Source organism: Homalodisca vitripennis, chromosome 6 (assembly GCF_021130785.1).
Source record: "Homalodisca vitripennis isolate AUS2020 chromosome 6, UT_GWSS_2.1, whole genome shotgun sequence".
NCBI classification, from domain to species: Eukaryota; Metazoa; Arthropoda; class Insecta; order Hemiptera; family Cicadellidae; genus Homalodisca; species Homalodisca vitripennis.
The window spans coordinates 106147145-106173386 of NC_060212.1; the positions used below are offsets into that span (position 1 = coordinate 106147145).

Sequence of the window (26242 nt, forward strand, 5' to 3'; positions counted from 1 at the left end):
TTAATAACTATACAAATTTAAAACGTGAAAAATATATGTATGTTCAAAAATCATATTTGGACTAAATTGGATGTACAAAATCCGTCGGGAAGATAAGTACCATTATAAAATAAAACATTTTTTTAAATTATTTTATTTCAACATAAAATATTGTACCTGAACTACTTTTCAACACAGCTTTCACTATTGTATAGATCCCACCTGTCATAGTGGGTGACCAGCTTATATCAACTTTCAGCAAATAAATATTCCACTGTTACGGGAGTGTCAACAGCAGCACTACATGAGTTATTCCGCAAAACAATACTTCGCGCATGCATCTCGTACGAGAATATTTCAAGATTCTAGACCAAGCTTATTTTATAGGCAACAATAAATTTTAAATAAAATGGCATTTAGATAAAGGCTGTAATCTCATTAAGTTGATGAGATGTCAACATTTAAATATAATACCACCTTTCCCAATGATGTGGACCACTGTCTAGGCTGATGACACTGACTTTCTTTACCACTGAATAGGATAATTATCAAACTATGCTTTTCTGCATGATTAACTCCTCTTACATCTCTTACTGACATTTTGTATTTTTATTTTCATTAAATGCTATGCTCTGTATTTATGCAAGGAAAAAAATCAAATCTCTTTCATTCATTTACCAACCTAACAGCCATATCAAACACCTGCCTGATGATGCAATGGAATTAAATGCTCATAACACATTCTGAACATCTTAATTTACAAAGTTCAGTTCAGTTGGAATTAAATGATCGTGGAGTACTCAAGGCACATTCTGAACATCTTAATTTACAACGTTCAGTTAGGTGGAATTAAAATAACGACAGAAAGTACTTGGAAATATATTTGATTGTACAATATGTCAGAACAGAAAGAACCAATAAGAGCTTAGCTCTCTTTACAATATCACAAGTCTACTCTACAGACAGACAGTCTTTGGTTCATCCTATGCAGCTAGGTAACATCCGAGATGGAAGCTATGTTGTAAATACTTTATTTCATTTTAGTAATCACAGAAAATTATACACAACAATTTTCTATAATATAATACAAGAGTTATAACAATTTTATAAAGTTTATTAATGTTTCAAAAATTTTTACTGCACTAAATATATTTTACATCAAAATGATAAAATGCAATTTTTTTGTTGTTTTATTACAAATTGTCAATTCCAATAATTTTGTTTCATGGTAACAATGTGGCAAATATAGAGGACACAAACATCTACTTTTAATTCAAGTACCAAATTTATCTTAGAATCTTCTTATTCAAAAATATTTGAACTTTTAATTTATTTACCACATCTATCATACAACTGGTTTTTTATACGTGCTTGTGGATCAATTCAATTCAGTTAGTAATACACCATAAAACAATTAGGAATTATTTCACTTTTGGAGTAATTTTCAGGAAAATCCTAAGGCTATTGCTGAATTTAAGGCTTTATAAATCAATGAATCACCTTGGGGAAATGATATTCAACACATATTTTCCCTGCAAAATCTTTGGTCAAATATTACACCTTAAATATGTTCAGTTGAATGATACAATAAAATTGTTAAAATAAATTATTTAAATTAGCTACACACATACTACTAATAATTAATAGAACTACTTTACAAAATATGAAGTCATTGGTATAAAAATATCTTTATTAGTGTCTATAGCCAAAAGGGGGTTTTAAAATGCTAGTTTGTTGGAAGTGTTGTTTCTAGTTTAACAGCAAAATCAAATGATCAGTATTAAATTTAAACATTTGCAACTAAAGAACACCTTCTTTAGTCCTTCAAATGTCATGATTTACAACCTACTAAAAGAATTCAAAAAGTTTGACATGATTGAAGCACCACAGTAATTTAAAAATATACCTCATTTTATCCCATTGTAATACACTAGGTCTAATATTATCAGACTAAAATTATATGCAAGACATTGGATAATAGAAGTATGCAATAGTGAAACTAAAATACCAGAGTGTGTAACATTCTAACTGAATTGAAAAATTAATGAAACAGGAGCTACTGGCTGATTTCTATAAAATAAACAAAATTCATAGCTACTATTACAATACCAAAATAATACCATGATTAAAAAAAATCAAGTCAACTAATAAAACGTAAAATATTAACATATGCTTTAGTAACAGATAACAGCCGTATTCGTTGTCTACCACTATCACTAAGCTACAAAGCTTGATTAAACTAAAATAAATAATAAAACACATTATTTACAGAAAAGGAACAAAATTATTTACTATTATACTATCTTAGCTGTACAGTTTTGTATGTATGCTCCACTTAAATTAGAAACTAGATTGTGAAGAATACCAAAAACATAAGAATCAGTGTTGAGTAATGATAACTATTCTGTTTATGTGTAAAGAACACAAAATACAGATTGTGTTTATGTGTTTGTGTTATTCTGTTCTCTTGTTATTATAGTTTGATTATTAGGAATGAAAAATAGTGAAAGTTTGGTAGAGCAGATATCTCTCTCTTACCAAGTTGCAAAAAGATGAGTTTTCCTTCCGGGGTTTTAATTTTTGTAACTCTTGTTTCCTTCAGTGAAGTGTCAGAGGGAGATTACAAAATGTACACTATAATTGCATTGACATTAATTTTAGCACTACTAATATTACTCAAACAGTTAATATAAAAAAAATCACAATTGGTGGATGCAGTTACAATAAACATTATAATAATATATACACAATTAATAACAATAACAAATTTAAAGATAGGCTTGGTTCGTTCACTTCAGGATTTGTGAATCAAGTGGGATGCTTTCCTTTTTCAAATTTCTTAAATTAATAAGCTTACGTGTACAATATTTAGTGATCAACCACTTAATGTAAAAACAGAAATGAAGTCAGACATATTTTTAATTGTTCAGAATTGCAATGATATTGAATGTTTTTCCAAATGTGACAAATTTAAAACAGTGACATTACAGCAGTCATTACATAACATACTATGGATTGTTTCTACAGCAATTTAAATAAAAATACAAGTATTACAATAAAAGTGTTATAAAACAAAACATAAACCATTTTTGGCACACACAGTTGATTGAATATACTTGATTTGATTTTAATGCTTCTTTTTGGGACTAAAAGTTTTTTACAAAATAAAAAAAAAATATTATCAAAAGTTTTACGAAAATGAGGATTACAGTTGTTATCTTTTCCAAATGTTTAGTTAGGACTTAAGAATTATTGGTGTTTTTAATTTGACCTTCAATACTTAAACATCACAAAATAAATACAATAATTTTCTTTTTTATTTCATTTTCCATGACGTACCTACTACAAACAACAATAGTGAATTAATATTCGAGTGTTAATTGAGGATTGCGGTTAGATTCCGTTATTTGTTATCAAAACTTAAATTTTTCCACGGAATTTATGGTTAGGAGTTTTTATAACGTTAGTAAGCTCTCCCAGGCTCTCGTGGTCAGACCTCTGAAACTGTGATCATTTTTGTGATAGATATTACATCTTGAAAGATGTTTTCTGTTCATCGCCATCAGTGAGGGATAGTACTATAGGTGCTGACACTGGTCACACCAAACTATAAAACCGTTCGTAAACTAGAAATAATTACTAATCTTATTCAAACAATTATTAAGGCTGTTTCTCTTGGCAAATCTTTTACAATACTTAAAGCGTAGTGTAGGAAAACTAACAGATCTGGCTACAGAAAATGGAAATCACCCACATAACCCTAAATGGCAATACTCAATCAACATTTTCAAATACCGATCCTCTGCCATAGAGTTTATCATATAACTAATGATAAAATTAACAGGGTGGGTATAATTATCACCTTCTATTCAAATTATGAAGATTCAACAATAGATTTACAATAGTATTCTAGGAACGAACAAATCTCATAGGTGTTCTTTTCACTTTTACCTTATTTCTTACCAATTCATTAAGTTCCGGTTTTACAGTAACACATTGCCTACTGGAGGTTGTAGTGGTAGAACTGTGAAGGACACTCCTCTGTTAGACACTGTGCCGCTTGGTAGCTAAAGTTTTAATTAACAATGTGATGGAAACAAAGTGCAATTCTTTTATGCAAATAACATAAAACAATAAGGCTACTCCACTGCAAAACCCATTATAACAATTCCCTCTGCATCACTAAATTAGTCTTTGAACACATAAAACAAAATTCACTTCGAGAAATGTTTTAGAATATATAAAGATTAGTCAACAATGCAACTCTTAACCCTTTAACTGTTAATAAATCCAGTCAGACCTCTATGTAATGTACAAATGTATTTTTGACATACAGCTGGATGGATAATTGCTGCTTTTTAAAGTTTTCCTGCATTAAGAAAGCTACTGCAGCAATGATATAGTGTGGAAGTCTTCCGTCTTGCCAGGTCCTGGTGCTTTACTTTACTTATATGTTTTTAGAGACCATGTTTAGTTACTGGTAAGTTTCTTTTAGCTACACAATTTGCATTGATAGTATTAAACACAATTTATGACTAATAACTGACGTCTTCAAAGACTTATCCCTTGATTTACTTTTTGAAAGTACTTGTAAAAACCACTCCTGCATTTTATTTTTATTGTAGAGATGTGCATAAAGAACTGGAACAGTTCCTTCAGAACATTCTAGAACCGGAATATTCCTGAACGGTTTCTCTCTTCAGAACTCCATATTCTGTTGGAACGATTTACTAATCACCAAAAAGTTTCCAGTATTCCAGAACTGTTACACATAATGATTAGGCTGGTAAATGTTCCAGTTATGATATAGACTACATGTAATAACATGTTTTTGATATAGTATTCTATATGATACTTTAAATAGTCATGAATTTTCAATAGTTCAAAAATATTACTTTCTACTTGGAAAGTATTTTAAATAAAATATTTTTAATTGAATTGTTTACTTTTATCACCAATAATGTCCAAAACTTAGGTAGGGGATCTAATTAATTAATTTCTGTTGAGGTATTGAATATTAAGGTAGATATCTATAATGGACGAAAACCATTTATGAAGAGATATTGTGTTTTAAATTCACTTATTGACACAATTGAGGTATTTATGTAGTAAAATATTTCACATCTCAAACATAATTAACAAAGTGTTCCAGAAAGTAGTATGTACTACACAGAGTAAATAAAAAGACAGGATTCCCCTCTATTGTTTTCTAAAATTTATATAAGGTGATATCCTTTAGGTGGTGGTGCAATGTAAAAAGGAAGTTTTATTTGATAATTTTTAAAATTTTATGTAACCCCCCAAAAATGCAGGATTTGGGGGAAACTAAAAAATTTCAAATGTAAACCCCTCTCAAATTACCCCTCATTTTGAAGAGCATAAACACATTTAAACAATGGTGAAAACCAGAGATCGCTACATCTTTCACATCCAAAATAATAGGTGATCAAAATTGTAATGGTCTATACACTAACATTTACAAAACACCAGAAGGAAATGTTGAAGATTTAAGAAACAGAATTGATGATGCCTGCAACCAAATACCACTTCAGACTTCCCAAAACACGAGAAAGGAACTCATCCTACGCTTGTCTCATTACCAAATAGTAGGAGGGCTTCAGTTTGAACATTTGGTTTGACTTTGTATCTTAAAAATATTGTTCTGGTAACACTGGCTATTACTTTGCATGGCAAAGAGATAACGATATCTGGTTTTTACTATTGTTTAAGTTTGTTTTTACTCTTCAAATGAGGGGTAATTTGAGGGAGGTTAATATTTGAAATTCTTTAGCTGCCTTCAAAACCCCATATTTTGCGGGACACAAAACATTTTCAAAATTATCAGAATCTTCCTTTCCACGTAGCACCACTACCCAAAGGATATATCCTTATATAAACTAAAAAAATAGAAGGGAGGGTTCTGACTTTTTATTCACCCTGTATTATTCCAGAATGAAATCAGCAAGGTAATAAACCGTGTAGGCCAGGATCTGTAACTATCTCACTGGACTAGTTCTGAATCTGGAATATTCGGTTGGAACAATTCGAGTTCAGGAATGGCCAGGCACACACCTATTTTATGGAGAAAATTTCAGATTTTTTTCTATGTACATTTTAAATTTTATACAGCTAGTGAAACATGTCAGGGTCTCCTCTCTGTTCCTTTCACTTTGTGGGGATGAAACTAGAGGTGAAGTGATATGTTAAAAACCTGTAGGCTATCTCTCTGACAAACTTAATGTTCTTTGAATGGGTAATATGTTATCTAATAAGTTGTTTTCAAATCTGTGTAACTCACTAAGAAGTTGTTATAAAATGAAAATGTTCTGTTAGGTTTCTTCCTATATCAATTTATTATTTTTAACTCTCACAACTATAATAATCCAAAAAGCTAATTAATAATATAATAACTAAATTAAGAATTACTTCTCTACAGCCCTCAAACATTTTCTAAAGTAATTTTTTTATTTGTAAATGTTCAAAAACTAAAACGGTTAGGAGAGAGAAATACAGATACCTAAAGAGATCTTACGATTTAAAATTGGGTTTAATTGTTTGTTAGTAGTGGCTTAAACAAACAAAATCGTGTCATTGTTACAAATAGTGTTCAAGAACATTTTCTGTTATTGTATAAATGACAAAAGAGCTGTTTCGTAAATAAGCTGTTTTATCTATATTGCCAATTTGGTACTAATTATGGTTATTATATAGGTAGGCCTAGGACAGTAAAACTTTATGGTGAAATGATACCGACTGACTGACATATACACTATTGACTTAACAATATTTATAATAATTGGGTAATTTAATTGATATCTGCCTTCTATCCATATCACATTTATATTTAATAATTTTTTTGAAGGTTTTACGGCAAAATAGGCCATTCTAATACATAAGATTGCAATGTTGCCAACGCACAAAATAACACAGGTCTTTCAAGATTTTTTATTTATATTTATGTAAATTACCTCTGATAAATACAACTTTAAAACTTTTACATAAAAATACATTTCTATGGTTTTGCTCTGATTTTGCAGATGTATCTGCAAAACAGTCGCTACAAACAAGGTCTTCAGCGGATAAATCCGCATTCGTCCGCAAAGAGAAAAGTTTAATTCACTTGTAAACATTTCATACTAATTTTGCAGAATTTTAAAACTGAATTTGCCACCATCATTGGTTAAGGAGTTTAAACAAGTACTGAGCTGACAAATGTAAAGCGCAAAAAGTGTGTACAAACAATACAAAATACCTGAATGTTTTGTAACTGTTTTAATTTTTACTTTCTAATTGATTCTGCCGTTCTTAAACCAGTTTGTTAACACATGCTTTTGCCAAAAGAAAAATTGCAAAGTCGATACCATAAAGCTCCTTGAGCTAGCTGAAAGTCATGGAGGAAATGCAGAGTTCATTAGTGTAAAATGAGTAACATATTATTGTGACTTTCGTTGGTGTCCCCAGATACCACCATCTGTATACATTACATTAATATAATTGGACATGTAAAAGGAGAAACTAGATGCCCAAAGTTAACAGTACAAAATATAGTGGCAGTTATGGTTTTGCTAGGAAATTTGCAAAAGTTTAGCTACACAAAGTGTCTTAATTTGTAAGGTGATTACATTTATTAGTATTTATAAATCAAAATTAAAAATGTTGCATTGAAATTTATATCTTAATTTTATTTCACGACAACACTGAATATACTTCACTTGCTGAACAGCTCTTGTAAAACATAACTCATAGGTTGAATAGCAGAGGAACACTTTGAACCTTTGAATGGCAGTCGTTTTAAAATAAAAACTACCCACTAATCACAACACCTGTTTTTTTACAAATTGATGCTCATTAAAAAACAAGATTCTCACTCTGTGAGTAGGGCATCTTAACAGAACGTTCAATAAAATGTTGTATGTGACAACGGAATTGTTATATCTGCGTTTCTGTACGTAGAGGTCTCTCTTCGGTTGACGAGTTGCTAGACCCAGAGCGAGAGCGAGGGGAGTGTACTAGAGCATCCGGGCGACTCTTGTACAGTACAGGAGTGTATGAAGAGTTCACCACATTGTCCAGGAGGATGTTACTGCTGCCCGCCTGTAGGCGCACAGAACAGTGCCTTGGACCTCGCGGTCTGTCCGGCTCACTCTCATCACTTGTGTCCAGATTTACTAGAACACCCTCGCGCACACAGCTGTCCTTCTCTGCTCTTTCCCACCCTCTCCGTCCCAGGCGCTCGGCCGCAAGTGTTGTAAAGTCACAGGGCTTGTCCGGGGCTTTCCCTCGCACCGACATGGGACTCGAACTCCGGCCCACCAGCCCTTGTTCCTCCTTACTCTGTCCCGTCCCTGTGTTCAGACACTTGTCACATGTCTCCACTGCGATAGTCTGCGTTGAAACATGTTGCGTCACACCTAATATCAACATCTAATTGATTATCTGTCCAACTTAATTCACTAGGTAATAAATACCGATATTTCCCACCAATTCTATTAAGAATGTAGATATTCTCAATTTGTTCTTAAAAGAATTTTGTATCTAAGATTTGAAAATATTACTGTCTTTATGGATAAACTGCGTAACATTATAATTCTTTAAAGAATCATTTATATTGTGCTTCCAAATATATTTGAAGTTAAATACTACTATTTGGCTACCGAAACACTTCAATTCTAATCAACTATAATGAACTCAAGTATTTAGAGTAAATGTTGATTTACTTAAATCATACAGTCATGTGCAAATTAATCTGAACAAAACCAATTTCAGTTAAAAACAAACATTTATTAGGCTAATTACATAAGTTTTCACATTATACATACATTTAATACTTAATGTGGCCTCCTTTTGCTTGTATTAACATTTCAAGTCTTTTTGGCATTGAATCGACCAGTTTCTTGCACATTTCTTGAATTTCAAGGTCATGAAACCAAACCTGAATCAGGGCTGAAATCATCTTTTCTTTAGTTGTGCAGTCCTTTTTTCTTAATCTTTTCTTACAAATGGACCAGAGATTTTCTATTGTATTGACATCAGGCGAGTTTCCAGGCCATTTCAAGCACAAAATACCCTGTTCATCCATGAATTTTTTAACTGCCTTGGATGCGTGACAGGGTGCAAGATCTTGTGAAACACAGGATATTTTACGTGATAGTCAGCTTCTAGTTTTTTAAGTTCAGGACTCACTCTGCTTTGTAGAATAGGAATATATTTCTCACTGTTCATCATTCCAGATATTGGTACCAAAGGCCCTAAGCCGAAAAACAACCCCAAAACATTTTTTTAACTGAGTGTTTTACAGTTTTTTGCAAATGTTTCGGTGACACAGGTTCATTATCTGACCTTCTTACATGGGACAACTTCCTACCTTGGACTTCAAAATGACTCTCGTCAGAAAATAAAACCTTCCTCCAATTCTCAACTTTAAAAAATTTGTACTTTTTGGCCCAAGCTAAGCGTTTTTTTCATCATAGCGGCTGTGTTAACAGTTGTTTTTTCCTTGGCCTTCTGGCTTTTCTGTTAACGGCCAAAAGACGTCTTCTGACTGTTGAGTCATGAATATGAACTCCAGCATCTTCTAAGTCTTTTTTAAGATCAAAACTGATTTTTTCAGGGTGAAGTTTACTATTTCTTAACAAAATTACATCATCTTTGGTTGTAGTTTTTCTTTTTCTTCCACAAAACCCTTTTCTTTTAGGAGATATTGATCCGGTTACGTTTTTTAACTTAATAATATTATTTACAGAGCCCAAACTAACACCACATTGTTCAGCAATCTGTCTTTGAGTCAAAGAAGTGTGTTCATGCAGAGTTACAATCTTGCTTCTTTTCCTAGGAGTTAGATCCATAATAAACTAATATCGAAAATAACCCAAGAACTCACCAAAATAATCGGAAGGTTAAAAAATGACGACACAAAGACAGTAATATCACTTAACCATGTGCAAACATAAACATAACCTCAAAAAGTGTTGTAGTGATGTAGAAACAATGAATCACATGTACAAAAGAAATAACACCACATCTGCAGGTTGGCCAACGCCGAAAATCCAAATTTACCTCTGTTCAGATTAATTTGCACATAACTGTAGCTTTTATTTTAGCCCTACAGGTTGTAAAGAGTTCTGGGCCAGAAATATTGCCAATTTAATAGGGCCCAGCCTCATCTTGCAAATGGAGCTTGGTAAAAAACACATAAGTTATAGTGACACTGATATTTCACAAATACCTACCTCAGAGAAAAATAAGAGAATTAAAGTTATCATATAAGGGTCAAATGTATCTTTTCTCTCAGCTGCAAGAGTATTGAACAACATGGGAAAGAAGGGGGAAAGTTACTCTTCATTATGTGCAAATATTGCTTGCAGCAATCCCTAAAGTACAATGGTGTTTAAAATGGACGCACAAATAATGACTTTCCACAATGTAAATTGATTATGTCACTGTAATCCGCCTCAGATATTACTGTACTACAAAGTTTGCAAGACTTTTATCTCATTGCCCTATGTCACTTAGTATACATTAAATTCAAGCTTACATTCAAATCCCTTTACAGTACTAATATTTATTACAATCGCTTACCTATTATGGGACACGTACAACTCTCACAATGTCGTGTCTGCGCACGCTCCTTCTCCCTCTCCTCCAGCACCTTAGCCATGATAGCAGCGGAAACAATATCCAGGGTACCTTGCTTGCAGTGCTTCTCATCCGGTTGCTCTTTCTCTGTACCACAATTACATCACATTTCATAAACTTGATGTACAATTGTAACACTTTGGGTGATACTCTAATGTGTTTCACTAAGATGTTAGTAATTTTTCAATTCACTTTTATTTATACTCCTTGTCAGTATTACGAAAGAAAATGCTCAGAGTTTAAATAATTTTTACATTTTGTGACTTTTACACTAAATTATCATTACTCTAATACAACCCTTGTCCCTATGCCTCATGTATCACCCTTGAAGTCAACAGATAAAAGAGCAAGTGATGAGGGTCAAAAGTGGACTCTGTTTTGAAGTCAACAGATAAAAGAACAAAGTGATGAGGGTCAAAAGTGGACTCTGTCAATATCAATAATGAAATCTCGTTTTAGTTTCAAAGAGCGATTTAGTTGGTAATAAAAAATTCCTTTTCAACTCAACATATATCTACAATACAGTTTCTTCTTACATTGTCAGCCACATTATCACAATATCAACGGATTGACAATAGCAGCAGGCTTTGGGTAACCTAACCTAAACAAACTAGATGCGTAACAGTCTCTAAACTGTAAGTAAATCAGCTGGTTACATAGAATTGGACATATACCTCAGTCAGCAAACAGTGGAGAAATCAGCCCTTTTTGGGGAAAATTACAAGTTGCAGACAACAGAGGAAACAGATTTTTGGCCCTAAGGTTATCTGGACTCTTGATGGATGAGTTTTGTACAGCGTTTCCACGCCGCCAGTTAACAATTCCTTCCAAATTAACTGATACTTCAATTATTGATACGTTACCTTGTTAGTGTTTAAATAAAACACTTTTTATAGTATACAAGCAGCTCCAAATATTTTTTTCATTAGTGCATTCTCTTCACGTTATCTTAAATATTATATACAAGAACCGTTTTTTTTTCCATCTCTGATCTTACACCATGACATCAAGACACGGTGTGCGCAGTTGTCAATTGCGCATCTTCCCCGCTACAACATCAGTCACTGCCGAGTTCACTGCACAAGTTTGTGCACAAGAGAGCCCACCTTAACAGTGGTTGGTATGCATAGAAGTTGATAGGATCTGTGTAAGTAAAGAAAACACCAGCTTTGCATTTTTACCTTTACTATTAAATAAGACCGCTTGATTTGTGTTATAAACAATAATAATAATTTAATCCTTGAAATATAGTCTGTTTTAAATACTTTGATAAAAGTTTGTTTTTCACTGAAAATATGCTAAAATAAATACAAGTTGAGACGTAAATCAGGTAAAAAAATTGAATGGAAAGGAATGTTAAGTCTCATATAATTTCATGATACGTAACTCTCCTGTTGATGAATATATTACCTGTAAATGATAGGGCAGTTTTTTCAAACATGTAAGTACATAAAAAAATATTTTACACTGTACAGTACTAATTAAAGTTATGCTTATTGTACTTCAAAATGTTCAGAAATAAATATAGAAAGTGATTATAAAAGAATAAAAATCAATCATATGAGCTCTTTATTCAAAAGTTATTTAGTTCCATCTCAAAATATGTTTGGACAAAACCCTCATTGGCATGCAAAATGTATAACCATTCGTACAGTACATGCTAAAAAAGCACAAACAATATTATGGCATAAAATACTTAGAGCACTGTGACAGTACAACAAAATATACATACCATATTAAGTTCTACATTGGAACAGACTATTTGGCAGGAGAAAATGAACATTTTACTAAAATGAGCGATAATCTGTTATTCAGTGACATACAGGGAGTTAAGTGATTTATTAGGTCAAAGTGAAATTGAAGCTCTGGATTCTCCTCAAGATTATCCTGCATTGGAAGACTCCTCCTCTGGAAATGAAATATATTCCAGATTTATATGAACTAGACCCTTCTGATCAGGAAACAGACAATATTCCTGGACCAAGTAATAGACAATGAACACAATATAGGCCTAGAGCAATCTAGTAATTCCAGTTAGAAATTTAAAACTTTGCACACAACTATTGGTGTATATATTAATATTGTATTCTAATAGTACTAAATCATGCAAATAGTAATACAAATGGTGTGTTAACTATGCACCAATGATTGTATATAAGCTTACCCAAGCCTGACGGACTCTTGTTCACAGAGTAGACCATGGCAGTAGGAGGAAAGGTGGGGATGGGCACTTTGATGGTCTTCATCTCAGTCTTGCTCTGAATGTTTCCGTTACCGTCAGGTATCCGACGCTTGCTACTTACGTAGCTCCTTACCTTCTGCTGCATGTCGTGAGGAAGCTGGAACAGCCAATTGTGGAGAATGATGCAAACGTAAAGAAATCTTTGGTGCAAATATATTGGAATTTTAATAATCTGTGACAGAGAAAATACAAGTTTACACTCTGTCTCCACAATAGGTAAATATAGGCTACAGTATAATATGCAGCCACCACCACAATCAAATCATGATTATCAATTAGAAATATCGAAACTATTGAATACAACATTTGACTTATATATATTCATAATTAATCATTGCCAGCTGTTTTTAATTTCATTTACGTACTGAGTAGCCTAGTGATTACTGCAAGAAGAATGTTGATGAACTGGTGGTGCAATTAATTATTGTGTCAAAATGTATTTTGAATATTGACCAATGTTTTAAATGGTTACAAGATCTTGCTCTTTTAAATCTGAAGTGCCCAGTTTGTAGTGAGGAGATGAAAACTAGAAATATAGGTGACAAACAAATACGACGTTGCAAAAAATGCACTTGAGAAAAGTTTTTTGAACATTCTAAATTTGGTATTACAGATATAATGGAAATCATGTACTATATTAGTTGAAACCAAACTAGGCCTATGACTTTTTAATTAATGAATGTAGTTTCGACAGCAACAGTACCTGCAGGAATACCATTTCAAATTTGCTAAAGTAATCGTAAGTACTATGCTGCTCAAACATAGTTTAAATAAAATTTATTTATTTAAAAAAATATAAAACAAAAACATTTAATTTACATACAAATTATAGGCTTCACTATAACACAATTTTAAGAGCATAAAATGTAATTCAGTTCGATATTGCTCCAAATTAATTAAAAATAAAATCATGTGTTTGATATTTGACTAATAGTAGCAAGTACAATTAGTGCAGTCATTGAAGCATTGTTGGTCCCGAAATTTTTTACTGTGTGAACCGAATTGCATAAAATTTTGGAATTAGGTTCATCTTACCCTTAACTTCAAAAGTGAAAATGATTTGAACTCCGCAACCACCCTGGGGGTGGTTGCCACCCCCTTCTCGGGAGTGAATTTATTTTTTTCAAAATAACCTCGGATATCGATAGAAGGCCTAAATTTTAAGCAAAAAATCATCTATAACGTTTTTTTCGAAAAATCCAATACTTTTCAAGTTATTGGCAATTGAAAATTCGCAACTGTTTTCACGTTTTTTTCATCGGTTTTTTGCAAATATCTCCAAAAATATACGTTTTATTGAAAATTTTATAAGGAACACAATTGTAGTAGGTAAAACAATGAACAATTTTGTTTTTATATAAAGTATTCCTAAGTGCAATATTAAGCTAGATATTAAAAATCAAAGCCGTTTTTATTTTGTCTGAAATTTAATCGATGTGGTCAATGCCATCTAGCGGCGAGCAGATGCATTTTAGGCATTCTAATAAAAAGAGTTTTATAGTGCTTGAAATAAGCTTTAAAATGAGCACTATTAAAAGTCTTTTTGCACGTAAAATAAGTGAGCTGTATTGCAAATAAGAGGAGCATCTAATGTTTTTTCTTTTTAAATCAATGGGTTTCATAAGTGCCATTTCCACCAAAATTAAAATTAATCGTATTCCGCCTAGAATCAACTTTATTATGAAGAGTTTAATAGATTGTATCAGTTTGGCTGCTTCAGGACACATATTTTTCAAAAAAAGTCACGATTAAAAAAAAATTTCAAATTAAAAAAAACCACCTTTTTTCATAATATCTCAAAAATGACGACACATACGAATAAAAGTGTAGGTATGAAAAATGTAGGTATATTTCTGACAAAACAATTTGGATTTTTTGATTTTTTCTGTAAAAACAAAAAATTGACGGAAATATGATTGTTTAAAGAGTGCTTGGCAGCGCAATCACAGCCTCTCTTAAGCCCTTTAACCCTTCACCGTTTGAGAAAAAAGGTTTTTTACTATATAGTATTGCAATGAAGGATGTTGTAGCTCTCTTAATTAACTTTACAATGGTTTTTTATAAATTGTGATAGCATGAAAATTGAAGGAGTTATGGTCAAAAAAACGTATCATATTTTTTTCTACTTAGTAACTGAAAAATTTCGGACTGTGTGAATATTTGGAGCAATGTGAAAGTACGCAGTATAATAGAGACCCAAAACTATTGTAATGTGTATATATATACATAATATGGCTCATATATTTTGGAAACGTAGGCATGAATACATACCAACTTTCTTATATGTATATATAACACATTTGAGTAAATTTTGTATAATTTGTAAATATGTTTATCCAATAAATGGCAATTTTTTACTCTAAATTAAATTATTTTTAAATAATATGTAATCATATATATTTACTGTTTTTTTTAATTTAGGGGTAGTTTTAAGGGTAGAAAAGCTTAAGAATATGATAATCATTTTCGAGAGTGTGGAATAATATTTAAATCCTTTTCATTTTATAAAAAAAAATTTGTAACAATTTTTTTATCAAGGGGTAGTTTTCAAGGGTTGAAAGGGGGTTAAAAATTTGATAATTATTATAGAAAATTATAAAATATTACTAACTCTATACTTACATCTTTTTTATATCATACCAAAGTATTTTTTTGTGATTTTTTCAATTTAGGGTTGTTTGCAAGGGTTGTAAGATGTTCAAGGGGTTGAAAATGATTTTAATATGAGGTAATTGTGTTATAAAACACTTTAAAATTTTAACCACTTACTATTAAACATGTTTTCTAGCGATAAAATGGCTCAATGTCCGATTTTTCCATTAAGGGGTTGTTTACACCCCTTAAAAATAATAGGCGGAGTTCAGATCATTTTCACTTTTGAAGTTAAGGGTAAGGTGAGCCTAATTCCAAAATTTCATGCAAATCGGTTCACAGTAAAAAAAATTCGGAGGTAAGACCGTATTTTTCGCTTCAATGACTGCACTAAATATCGATGTAGTGTGCTCTTTGTATCACAAGGAATCAGACATGTTTATCTTTTAAAATAGTAACAAGTAAGTTAATTTTATCTAAGCAAAGCAAGGAAGAGGGGAACTAGGCTACTATGTTATGCGGACGACCTAGTGCTTATGATCAAAGGAAAAAACAAAGGCAGGCTGGAACGCCTAATACAAAAAGAACTAATCCTCATAAGCAAGTGGTGTCATGGGGAAGGTCTACGGATCAACCCATCTAAAAACATATATAATTACCTTTACCAGGAAAAGAAAGTTCCAGCTAACACAATCTGTTCTGGAGGGAATCAGCATCAACCAAACAAAAGTAAAATACCTGGGTTTAATCCTGGATGAAAAGCTCACTCGGAACTCCCATATTGAAAACAGGATATCCAAAGCAACAATGGCCCTTGGGGCCTGTAAGAGACTTTTTGGATTTAAATGGGGACTTAAACCCAAAATGATATGCTGCTCACATATGCTGCCTTAGTGTGGTGGCCGAAAGTAGAACAAACAACAGCTGCTAAAAGGCTACAGAGTTTTCAAAGGCTAGCTTGCTTAAGCATCACGGGAGCGATGAGCTCCTGCCCAACACTAGCAATTGAAGCGGTCCTGGGATACACTCCTCTGGGGCAGGAGGTGGTGAGAACAGCCGCTCTAAGTGCAATGAAGCTTCTAGGAACAAAGGTAATAAATGCTACCTCCTTAGAAGGCCACATGAAGATATTGCAAAAATGTCCTGAGGCTGAAACGCTAACCAAAGTGTCAGACGCAGTGGTTAAGAAATACTCCTTTGACAAACCATATATGGTCTCTATCGGAAGTAGGGAGAAATGGATTAAAAAGGAGGCCTACCCTACAAAAGGAGTCCTGAAGTTTTACACAGATGGTTCACGCCTTGACTTTAGGGCAGGATACGGAATACACAGACCTGGAGTCGACATGGCTGTGCCCTTAGGAAGACATGCCACGGTTTTTCAGGCGGAGGTCATGGCAATAGACTCATGTTCCAGAAGACTAATACAAATGAGGACAAAAGGATTAAAATACCTAATACTTTCTGATAGTCAGGCTGCACTGAAGGCACTTAATACCTGTTCGTTTGATTCGAAAGCGGTCTGGGAATGTAAGAATGCTCTAGCAGAGCTGTCAATGAATAACAGAGTAACACTTGGTTGGGTACCGGGTCATGAAGGCATTAATGGAAATGAAAAAGCAGACATCCTTGCCAAAAAGGGAGCGGAATCCACAATGGTGGGCCTGAGCCAGGTTGTGGGATAAGCCTTTTCCAACATTAACCCATTAAAGCCCAACGGGTCGTTTTCGACCCATCTAAATACGTGTAAACCATTTTGTAGTAAAGCGTACTATTCCGTCTGTGATGATTTTGTCCGAGAGTGTACTAGTCTATTGACCTTGAGAAAAGGTTTGGGGCCTCTTCCACCACCCTTACTACTAATCGCAGTCTGCTACATTGAGAGTTGCACAATACATCATGTCTGCTCCACTTCACAGGTTAGTTTTATACATACCATGTCCTTTTAAAACATATCTAATAAGTGAATATTACTATCAATATATGTAGTAAACAAAATGTTTATTAGTGAGATTCACGAAACTTACTGACTTTTTACTATTACATGACAAACTATTAGTGGGTCGAAAACGACCCGTTGGGACCAAGCCCATAGCATAGGCCTAACCTCAAACCTAGCATTGAATCTTTTTTCAAATTTCTAAGTAAAAAGCGCACGGTGGTAAATTGAAATCAATATGTATACACATTATACATAAAACATTATTAACATTTATGTTATCTGCTTTTTCAACAGAAAATGTTTTATTTTATTTTTAACTTTTGGGTTATTTCAGGATCGACAGTCCGCTTACGCTAGCTGAGATCTTAGAAGCCTTGGAAGACACTGCGTCAGAATACACCGCAGCTGTCCTCCCGACAATGATGACCCTCACAATATCAGATGAAAAAATCTGGAGAGGAAGATTCTAATGACCCAGACCGAGTGTGCCGTCGTCAGCTCCAAGCCGAGGCAGAGATTCAATTTCGAAGTAATTGAAAACGATGAAGATACACCAATTGAATTAGGTGATGAACGAATTGGGAATGACTGCACAGGTACCGTCCGGGCAAACCAAACAGAGAAATGCCCTTTAAATGACAAGAAAATGATGTCTATTCGTGAAAGAGGGTCATTTGAAAACTACATTGACAAGTCAGATAACATAGCAGCTGTCGCTTGGAAAGATAACAGTGTTGACACACTATTGTCAAATGAGCATGGTGTGGCTCCTCTTGGTGAAGCCAAGAGATATTCAGTGACAGAAAGAAAGAAAGTTTCCATTCCTCAGCCATATCGTATTGCGCAATACAACAGGAATATGGGAGGTGTCGATCTAATGGACAATAATATATCGAACTACAGGATAGGCGTTCGTGGAAAACGGTGGTATATCCCAATCATTCTCTGGCTTTTTGATGCTGTGATGAGCTTGGTTTCTTGGCTCTTGGTTTCTGGCTCGCTCTCAAGGAGTTACTTTGGACAGTCTCAGTTTCCGAAGAAGTGTGGTCCAGGCTTTACTTCAAAAATTTGGACGCGCTCCTAAAGCAACTGGCCCAACAAGAGCACTGAAGAGGGCTTCAAACCCACTCCGTAGTGACCATGGAGGTTATCTTATAGTGGCAGGTCAAAGTAGAAGAAGGTATGTTCTATGTAAAAGTAAAACTGTAAAAGCGTGCAAACGATGTGAGGTCCCACTGCATGATACCTGTTTTGCAGATTTCCACAAAGAGTAATCATTTGTATAATAAACATGTCTTTCAAATGTGTTTGTAAATAAAGTCTCCACTATATACACTTTATTGTGTTTTACTAAGGCCTTACTCCCAACTCTTGTTAACGACCCATGTTAAAAAAGTACCAAAATGTTTAAAATAAATATTTTTTTGGTCATAATAGTGTAAATTAGATAAGGAATAATTGATTTTTTATAGTGAATGAAGTATTTTGAGAAAAAAAAAGTTTTGGGCTTTAATGGGTTAAAGCTCTGGTCAAAGATTGGGAAAAGAGGATAAGACACAATAATTGGAGTAGAGCCTCAGGATTAAGACTATCCAAATTGTTTATCTCTCCTAACGTTAAAGGGTGGACAGCTCTCTTAGACCAGAATAAGGAGGATATAAGACTGATATTAGGAATGTTGACAGGACATGGCCCTCTAAGGAAGCACCTTATGAAGGTAGGCCTTAGCCAGAGTAACGAGTGTAGACTCTGTGAAGAGGAGGAGGAGTCAGCAGAGCACATTTGGTTAGATTGTCCTGCCATCGTAGAAACTCGGAAAAGATACCTGGGAGCATATCTTTACGACATGCTGTGTGCTTTATGACATACTGTGTTCCATTTTATGACGCATGCAATGCAATTGTAAATATTGTTAATGCAATAAAGAGTATTATTATTATAATTATTATTATTATATCTCCTCAGCCCCAAGGATATCAGAGAACAGGAGCCCTCAAATCTGATTAGTTTTTGCAAAAGCCAAACTGATTAGTTTACTTTGAGGGCACAAAATTAAAGTAAGGGAGGCGCAAAGGTCCTTTTAGGACTAAGTGCAGGGACAAACTGTCCTTTTCCCTCAGGAAGGAAAAAAAAGTTAATTTTACATTGTTTTGTTTGTAACATTTTATAGATAATGAGAGCATAGATTGTTTTTTTTTTAATAATTTATTGTTAATATATTCATTTTTAAGATTTATAACCAGCAGTACTATATTGCAATTTAAAATACCTATTAAGTAATTTGGTTTGACATTTTGTACAGTACTTTTAAATAGTCATGAATATCAGGATTCAAAACACATGAATATCAATGATTCAATTGTGATGGTGGCCGCTTATTATACTGCCCATATTATATTCATAGGTACTATCCACTTTACTCACTTAGGACAAAAACCTGAAGATACCTATCATTGCTTATAATCCTATAAGGTCTTCTACGATACTTCCTTCATACAGGATATTTAGGTTGGCTCTTGTCTATATACCTTATACTGATTATAAGGAGCCCTGTGTTTTTAATAAGGACTGTTCACTTTTTAAGAATCATATCATTTTTATTCAAGAAAGTACAATATGCTCATGGATGAGTTGTAAAATACGTCCTGATTGGTTTTAAAAAATATCAACCCAAATAGGAACAAATTAGAAAATTAATAATTAACCACATAACTCTAATAAATACAGTAGGATATTAATTTTAGAACAGATTCACAACTGTCCTGTCAACATTTCTCAGATTAGTAACTGATCCAGAAAGGGATTAAAATCCTCTCTTGTGTAACAAAGGATTATTTTACTAGGACTTTGCAAGATTTTAAGGTGATAAAATTTAATAATGGTTTTATATTCAGATACAATTTATGTTATATCTTTCTTGGTAACTGTGTTACATTTGCAGTAACGTTTTTCGTTATTTGGCAATCAAGAATCTAAATTTGTATTGTATGAATTCTCCAAAATATTTTTGTTCTAAATTTTAACCTTTAACAAAATTTGTTTGCTACACAAATAAGATGAATAGCTAAAAAGAGGACTACCTCTCCTTTGCACCTTTTAGAAATATACTCCCCTTAAAATTAATTTAAAAAGATATGTGTAAGTATTCACTCCAGTGAAAGAAACACCTACAGTACAGCTGTTACTGAAGTGAATTACTAAATATCATTTGAAACTAATAAGAGAAGGTATTTGTCTATAAATACAAACATCACACATCATACTGTCTATAGTCTAGGTTACCTTCCAAAACAACTTGTGTTTACACAGGTTTACGACACTATTCTCTAGAAACATTCCATCCAAGTAATTATACAATAATCGTAATAAATGAAAAGAATATTATTACTAACCGAATCATACTTCTGTGAGACAAAGTTAGAGGGCTTGCATTGAAGCAGTTGAATCGCTAGATTCACGTCATTCCGATACCTCTCCTGCAACCAACAAACAGTCATCATTTAAAACTAAAATATTTCTACTAAAGAATAAATACATTCTACTTTCATCTAAAATAATAAATACATCTACATAATGTCTGAAATAAAAAGAACATAGCTATGTCATAACAATAAATGGCTGACTCATAAGTCAGTACAAAGAATAACTCCTGCAGTCGGTACTAGACAATTCCGTAAAATGACTTTCATTGAAGGGTTCAACAAGTTTAATAAACATACAATTATAATATGGCTTTGGAATGTAATAATATTAATAGCCATAATTACTTTAAAATATATTATTTTTGTACTTTCTGAATCTCAAATAGAAAACACATTACAAGCTAAATAATTTTTTTTAATTAAAAACATATTTAACCATTTTTATGAAGTAATTTATTAAACGATAATTTTATATATATATATATATATATATATATATATATATATATATAATATATAAATAATGAAATTTACACAAATTAAGCTTTATAGGAAGTATTAAATTTCACCCATCAGGAATCACTTCTGGCTGGTTTATACCTTTCAGTTGAACCTACCATTGGACACAGCAAAAACCGATGTGTCACTTAAATCTGGGCAACCTTATGGATGTCCAGGAGCGGCACATCACAAACCGCAACTGTCAAGATTCTGGGGTGGAAGGGTAGTTCGATAGGTCTAGTCTACTGCGGGAGATGATTGTTGAAGTTGGTGAGGTTCATTCCATAAGTATCAGAGGTTCTTGTTGGGCTAAACAAGGGTGTGCCACCCCCTGCCTGCTTTGAGAGTGGAGAGGCTGGTTCAGAGCAATGCAGATTCTCGACGATGCGCCAAAATAAATATAAAAAATACTAATTATAAAAAATATATTACAGTAGTTTGTTACTTTGGTTATCTATCTATATTTTTCAGATGGAAAGAACAAAAATGTTTTAGCAAGACTTATTTTTGGATTGGAGATTTAGCTTCTCCATATCAGTAATGTTGTGAAATCGTGATCTTTCAAGCATCGTTAAGCACTTCTGTTGGTGTCGGAATCGGGAGAAAAGAGCCGAAGTATCGAGTATTGGAAATGATCCATCGCTAGTAAAATTTCCAGGGACATTATAAAAAATTCACACATATCCACACATGTTTCCTGGAGTTCGAAATTCATGCATAATGCTTTAATAAGTGCTTATCATTTGTGGTAGTCCTGGTTAAATCTCACGAAAGTATCGTGGCTCCGAATATATCCCACTAGTAACGACCAATACATGAAGAATGCATCAGTATCGTTAGATTATAGTCAAAGACTACGAAACAACATGACTTAAAAATCCTCATACACGTTGGACTATTTGGTTTGAACAGTTTGAATCGTCCGAAACATTGTAAGGTGTGCATAGAAGTCGTTACTGTAAATAGTTGACTGGAGAACTGACGGGATTTCCAGCCGTCATTCAACAATGCCACTCTGATGACGAAGACAACATTACGTTGCGTTTACACTGGCAAGTAAAGTTGCAAGAGGATTTGCACAACTACTGCAACATAATGTGAACAAGATAAGCAATTTTATTCACGAGAACTATCACAAGTACTTGCTATAATTGTATCGCTGGTTGTTCCGGGAGTCAACATGAAGTCTGTTCACACACGGCAGTGATGTCTCGGCAATGTTTATAATTGAAATTTTAATAGCTGACACTGTTCTCCAGTTCTTGTAACCATCTGTCTGACAGTGGTTGCGGCAGCGCCCGCAAGAGCTCTTTCGCCTGTTTAAACTAGCGATTTTTACTTTTGGACACAAAACTTGCGCCATTTATTGCCGGTGTAAACACAGTTCAGTCGAGATTTGGATGTGACCGTGATATCAAAACATAACATCACTTTCTTTGTTTTAACCTATGTAATTTGATGACAATCGGAACGTGGGTGAGGAGCAATCGTTCATAGACCAACAGAGGCCTCGGCCATGAACAAGGGCTAAGTTTTGAGCGCTGCATCGAGCGGCGATTTAAAGTTTAATTACATATAGGGAACACTCAACACTAGCCATGGCAGACACGAGCGGCAGGGCAGTACCAAACTATGGCGCTTATCCGTCGCCAATTCTAGCCATTAAACGTTTCTCCTGCCGCTCATCCCTCAGCTCATTCTGTCATTACTGTACAACAGGACGCAAACGCCCCCTTCTCAACTTTATTTGTTGTAACTAACCCACTACTTTCTTCTCCAAAAGTCATCTTTATCAAGATTAGTAAAAATCACACTGACATTCTGGTGTACTCAAAAAACCGGGCTGCACCTCTTATCAAACTGTCAAACATTATATTATTCCATGAACCGAACTCTTAAGCCTGTTTATAACACTGTACATTTTAGCCCTGTGCCTATCTAACGCACGTCTTTTCAAAACACTATTTTCACTCAAGAATAAGAGTTGGACAACTTAATCCGGAGACACCACTTCGACGACTGAATAATATTTAAGTACAAAAAACCCATTTGTAATGGGGTTACTACCGCTCTACCGCTTAAAGTGTACCACTCGTTTAGTGCCAAAGTCCGAAACGGTCAGTCGACGGATTTTAATTGTCCAATGCATTTTACATATTTTGGGGTGAGACTTGCCGCGGCACAAGAGTAGAACTAACCAAGATAAACTCACTACACTTGTTGAGGTAACCTTAGATCAACTAGCGTTAGATGTAGCTCATGAACATAATATGTCGATCTTCATTCACAATTTCACGAACCACGTCGCGTAAAATACGATGTTTCGAGATTAATCAGCTCTTGTATCAAGAACTGTCAAATTATGTCTTGATTTTATAAGTTCTTGAAGACGGAAAAAGCATTTTTAACATTTTTCCAGTTCTCAAGAAAAATTCCCGGCTTATTCCCATTTGGGTGGCCACCCAGTTATAGGACTAATTGCAATTTATAAGCTTTTTGTCCTGAGAGAACAAAACAAAATTAGATATGTCCTTTTAGTGAAATAATGCAAATTATTGTGTTTTACCGTCACAAGTACTTGGAAATGAAATACTATGACACTTTGATCTGCACTAATCCCAAAGAGTTATTTATTAATACTTTATAATACAGCAACCCATTTGTTTAACTTGTAACTCACGTTCTCCTCTTGTAGCCTGGAAATGTTGAACTTCTCATCCACAAGTCGCCTGGTGAGGGACGCCACCTCGCCTGTCAGACTGTTCTTCTCTGTTTCACACTTGTCCACTATACGAAGCAGCTTGTCCTCCAGATTTTGATTCACCTTTTGCACTCGCTTGTGTGCCTCATACAACCTGTACAGTAGACCCGTCTCATGAGAAATGCCCACTGATTCCATGGAAAGATTATCACTTTTTGTTTTAAATTAAGTAGAGTCAAAAAGTTCCAGTCTGGAATCATTGCATATAATCAAGCAGTTCACTAAGAGCAAAAGTTCACTAAGCACTGCTGGCAATGCACTCAATTCTTTTTATCTGACATTCCATTATTACCATAAAAGCTGCTTGTTTTTTGCAATTAAAAAGTCTATTCTGATGCTTTCAACAGGAGTGTTGCCAAATAAGTAAGAATTTTCTTCCTTAACGAACCTCTAGTAGAATTTAAGTAACAATTCTAGAAGTATATGACTCCATCTTGTATGAGTAAACTTAAATGATTCATAGAATGTCAATCAAAACCTAAAAATTACATTCTATGACTGCTTTTTCAACATTCTCAATAACGGTACACTATAAAACGTAGCATGACAATACTTATACATAATACTGATTGTTAAAATTTTGTTATTACATAATGAAAGGTCAAAGTATAGTAAATATTGTTGTGTACAAAACAAAGATAATAAAAGAATAAAAAGTTTAAGCAATATAAAATTATCATGAGTAGATTTACTTGTCCATTTCTTGGATAAATATCCAAATTTGTATTTATACACTATAAAATTAGTAATCAGCTACTGTTACAACAACCTTCAAATTAAAAAGACTATTTAACATTAAGTCAATAACACATTTTTTAGAATAGAGGTATATGGAAACTTTAATTAATAAGCTTAATAAAATCTGAATGTTATAAAAATTTGCTATTAGAATTATCTTATTATATTACATTATATTATTTGGTATTTATATTCTTTCTTGCATTACTTGAATAATGAAAATAGTGTAATTTGTATATCACATTTCTCTGAAATTGGAATAATGATTGTATATTCAACACATGTTTACAAAACAACTAATTTTAAAGTAAAAAATTTAGAGAAATTTCAAACCCACGATGGCCTATATTAATATAATACACTTACAATAAAAATACTCAGTTATACAATTCCACAATAAATTTATGCTGGATAAATTTTTTTAATTGCTTCAACCTTAAGAATCAAACACAATAAAACCATTCTCTTAACAAAACCAAGAGTATTAAGGAACTAGCTTCTTAAGACAACTAAAGACATAATTTACATAGAGCTGCAGTGAAGATGATAAAACAATCTACACAACGTTCACCCAATAGATACAAAATAAAATAACATACAACAGATCTTCACAAAACATTTGGTATAGGGTTGGTTTACCATGATTACCATGTTCGTGTAAGGGATGTTTCTTAACCTTCTAACTGGTAACTGCCACATTAGGCTGCTCGCTTACTAGCACTGAGCAGTAATATATATATATATATATATATATATATATGGCAGTAAGCAGACGTTTCGGAAATCTGTTATTATTTGCGTATTTTTTATGTTTCGGTTTAAAACATAATATCAATCGATGGCAGAATAATCGAGCTATCATTTGATTTATATTATTACTTAATAAATCAAACTTTAATCTTCTTTGTATGGTTAGAAGAAACGTCTTGTGCAAGCAACTGTTTTGACTATGACCAGCTGACTGGGCCGACTTTCTTATTATTAGTTATGTCTGCTGTTGTGTTTTGGTGTCTGTCTAATTGATTTACTTTTAGTTTGTATTTTGTTTTGGTTATAAGTAATATGGCTGATGAAGTCACACTTAATTTTAGGAACAAATCTAATGATTTGAGAGAACTATTAGCTGAATTGGAACTGGCATCCTTATCTGGCTTGTTCAAGGTTAATTTTTTGTGAATAAAAAGACTATAGCACAATAATAAGCGAGTATTATTATTCCTTTAGTTTTCCTTGAAAAAATTATACATAATTAGTCATATATAGTTGGAATTTCAGTGTTGTAAAGCAACTTTACAAAAATGCTGAAAATACAATGTTATTAGTTTCTCATTAAAGTTCCAAAAGTGCTACGAAAGTAAACATGTTTTAAGTAGAAAGGCTAAAACTATATATATATTTTTTTAGTAAGTATAAAATTGTGTTCCTTTATG

General features: G+C 33.3%; 1 protein-coding gene across 1 annotated transcript in view; it reads right to left on the bottom strand.

The window, feature by feature from the left end:
* Positions 1-842: 842 nt before the first annotated feature.
* Positions 843-26242, bottom strand: part of LOC124364677 — a 40553-nt gene continuing 15153 nt past the window's right edge. The window contains exons 3-7 of the mRNA XM_046820339.1: positions 23994-24168; positions 20783-20866; positions 12779-12953; positions 10558-10701; positions 843-8390 (exon numbers count right to left, since the gene is read on the bottom strand). Of these exons, the coding sequence (XP_046676295.1) occupies positions 7909-8390; positions 10558-10701; positions 12779-12953; positions 20783-20866; positions 23994-24168 (1060 nt within the window). The 3' untranslated portion in view covers positions 843-7908. The remainder of the gene's footprint in view (positions 8391-10557; positions 10702-12778; positions 12954-20782; positions 20867-23993; positions 24169-26242) is intronic.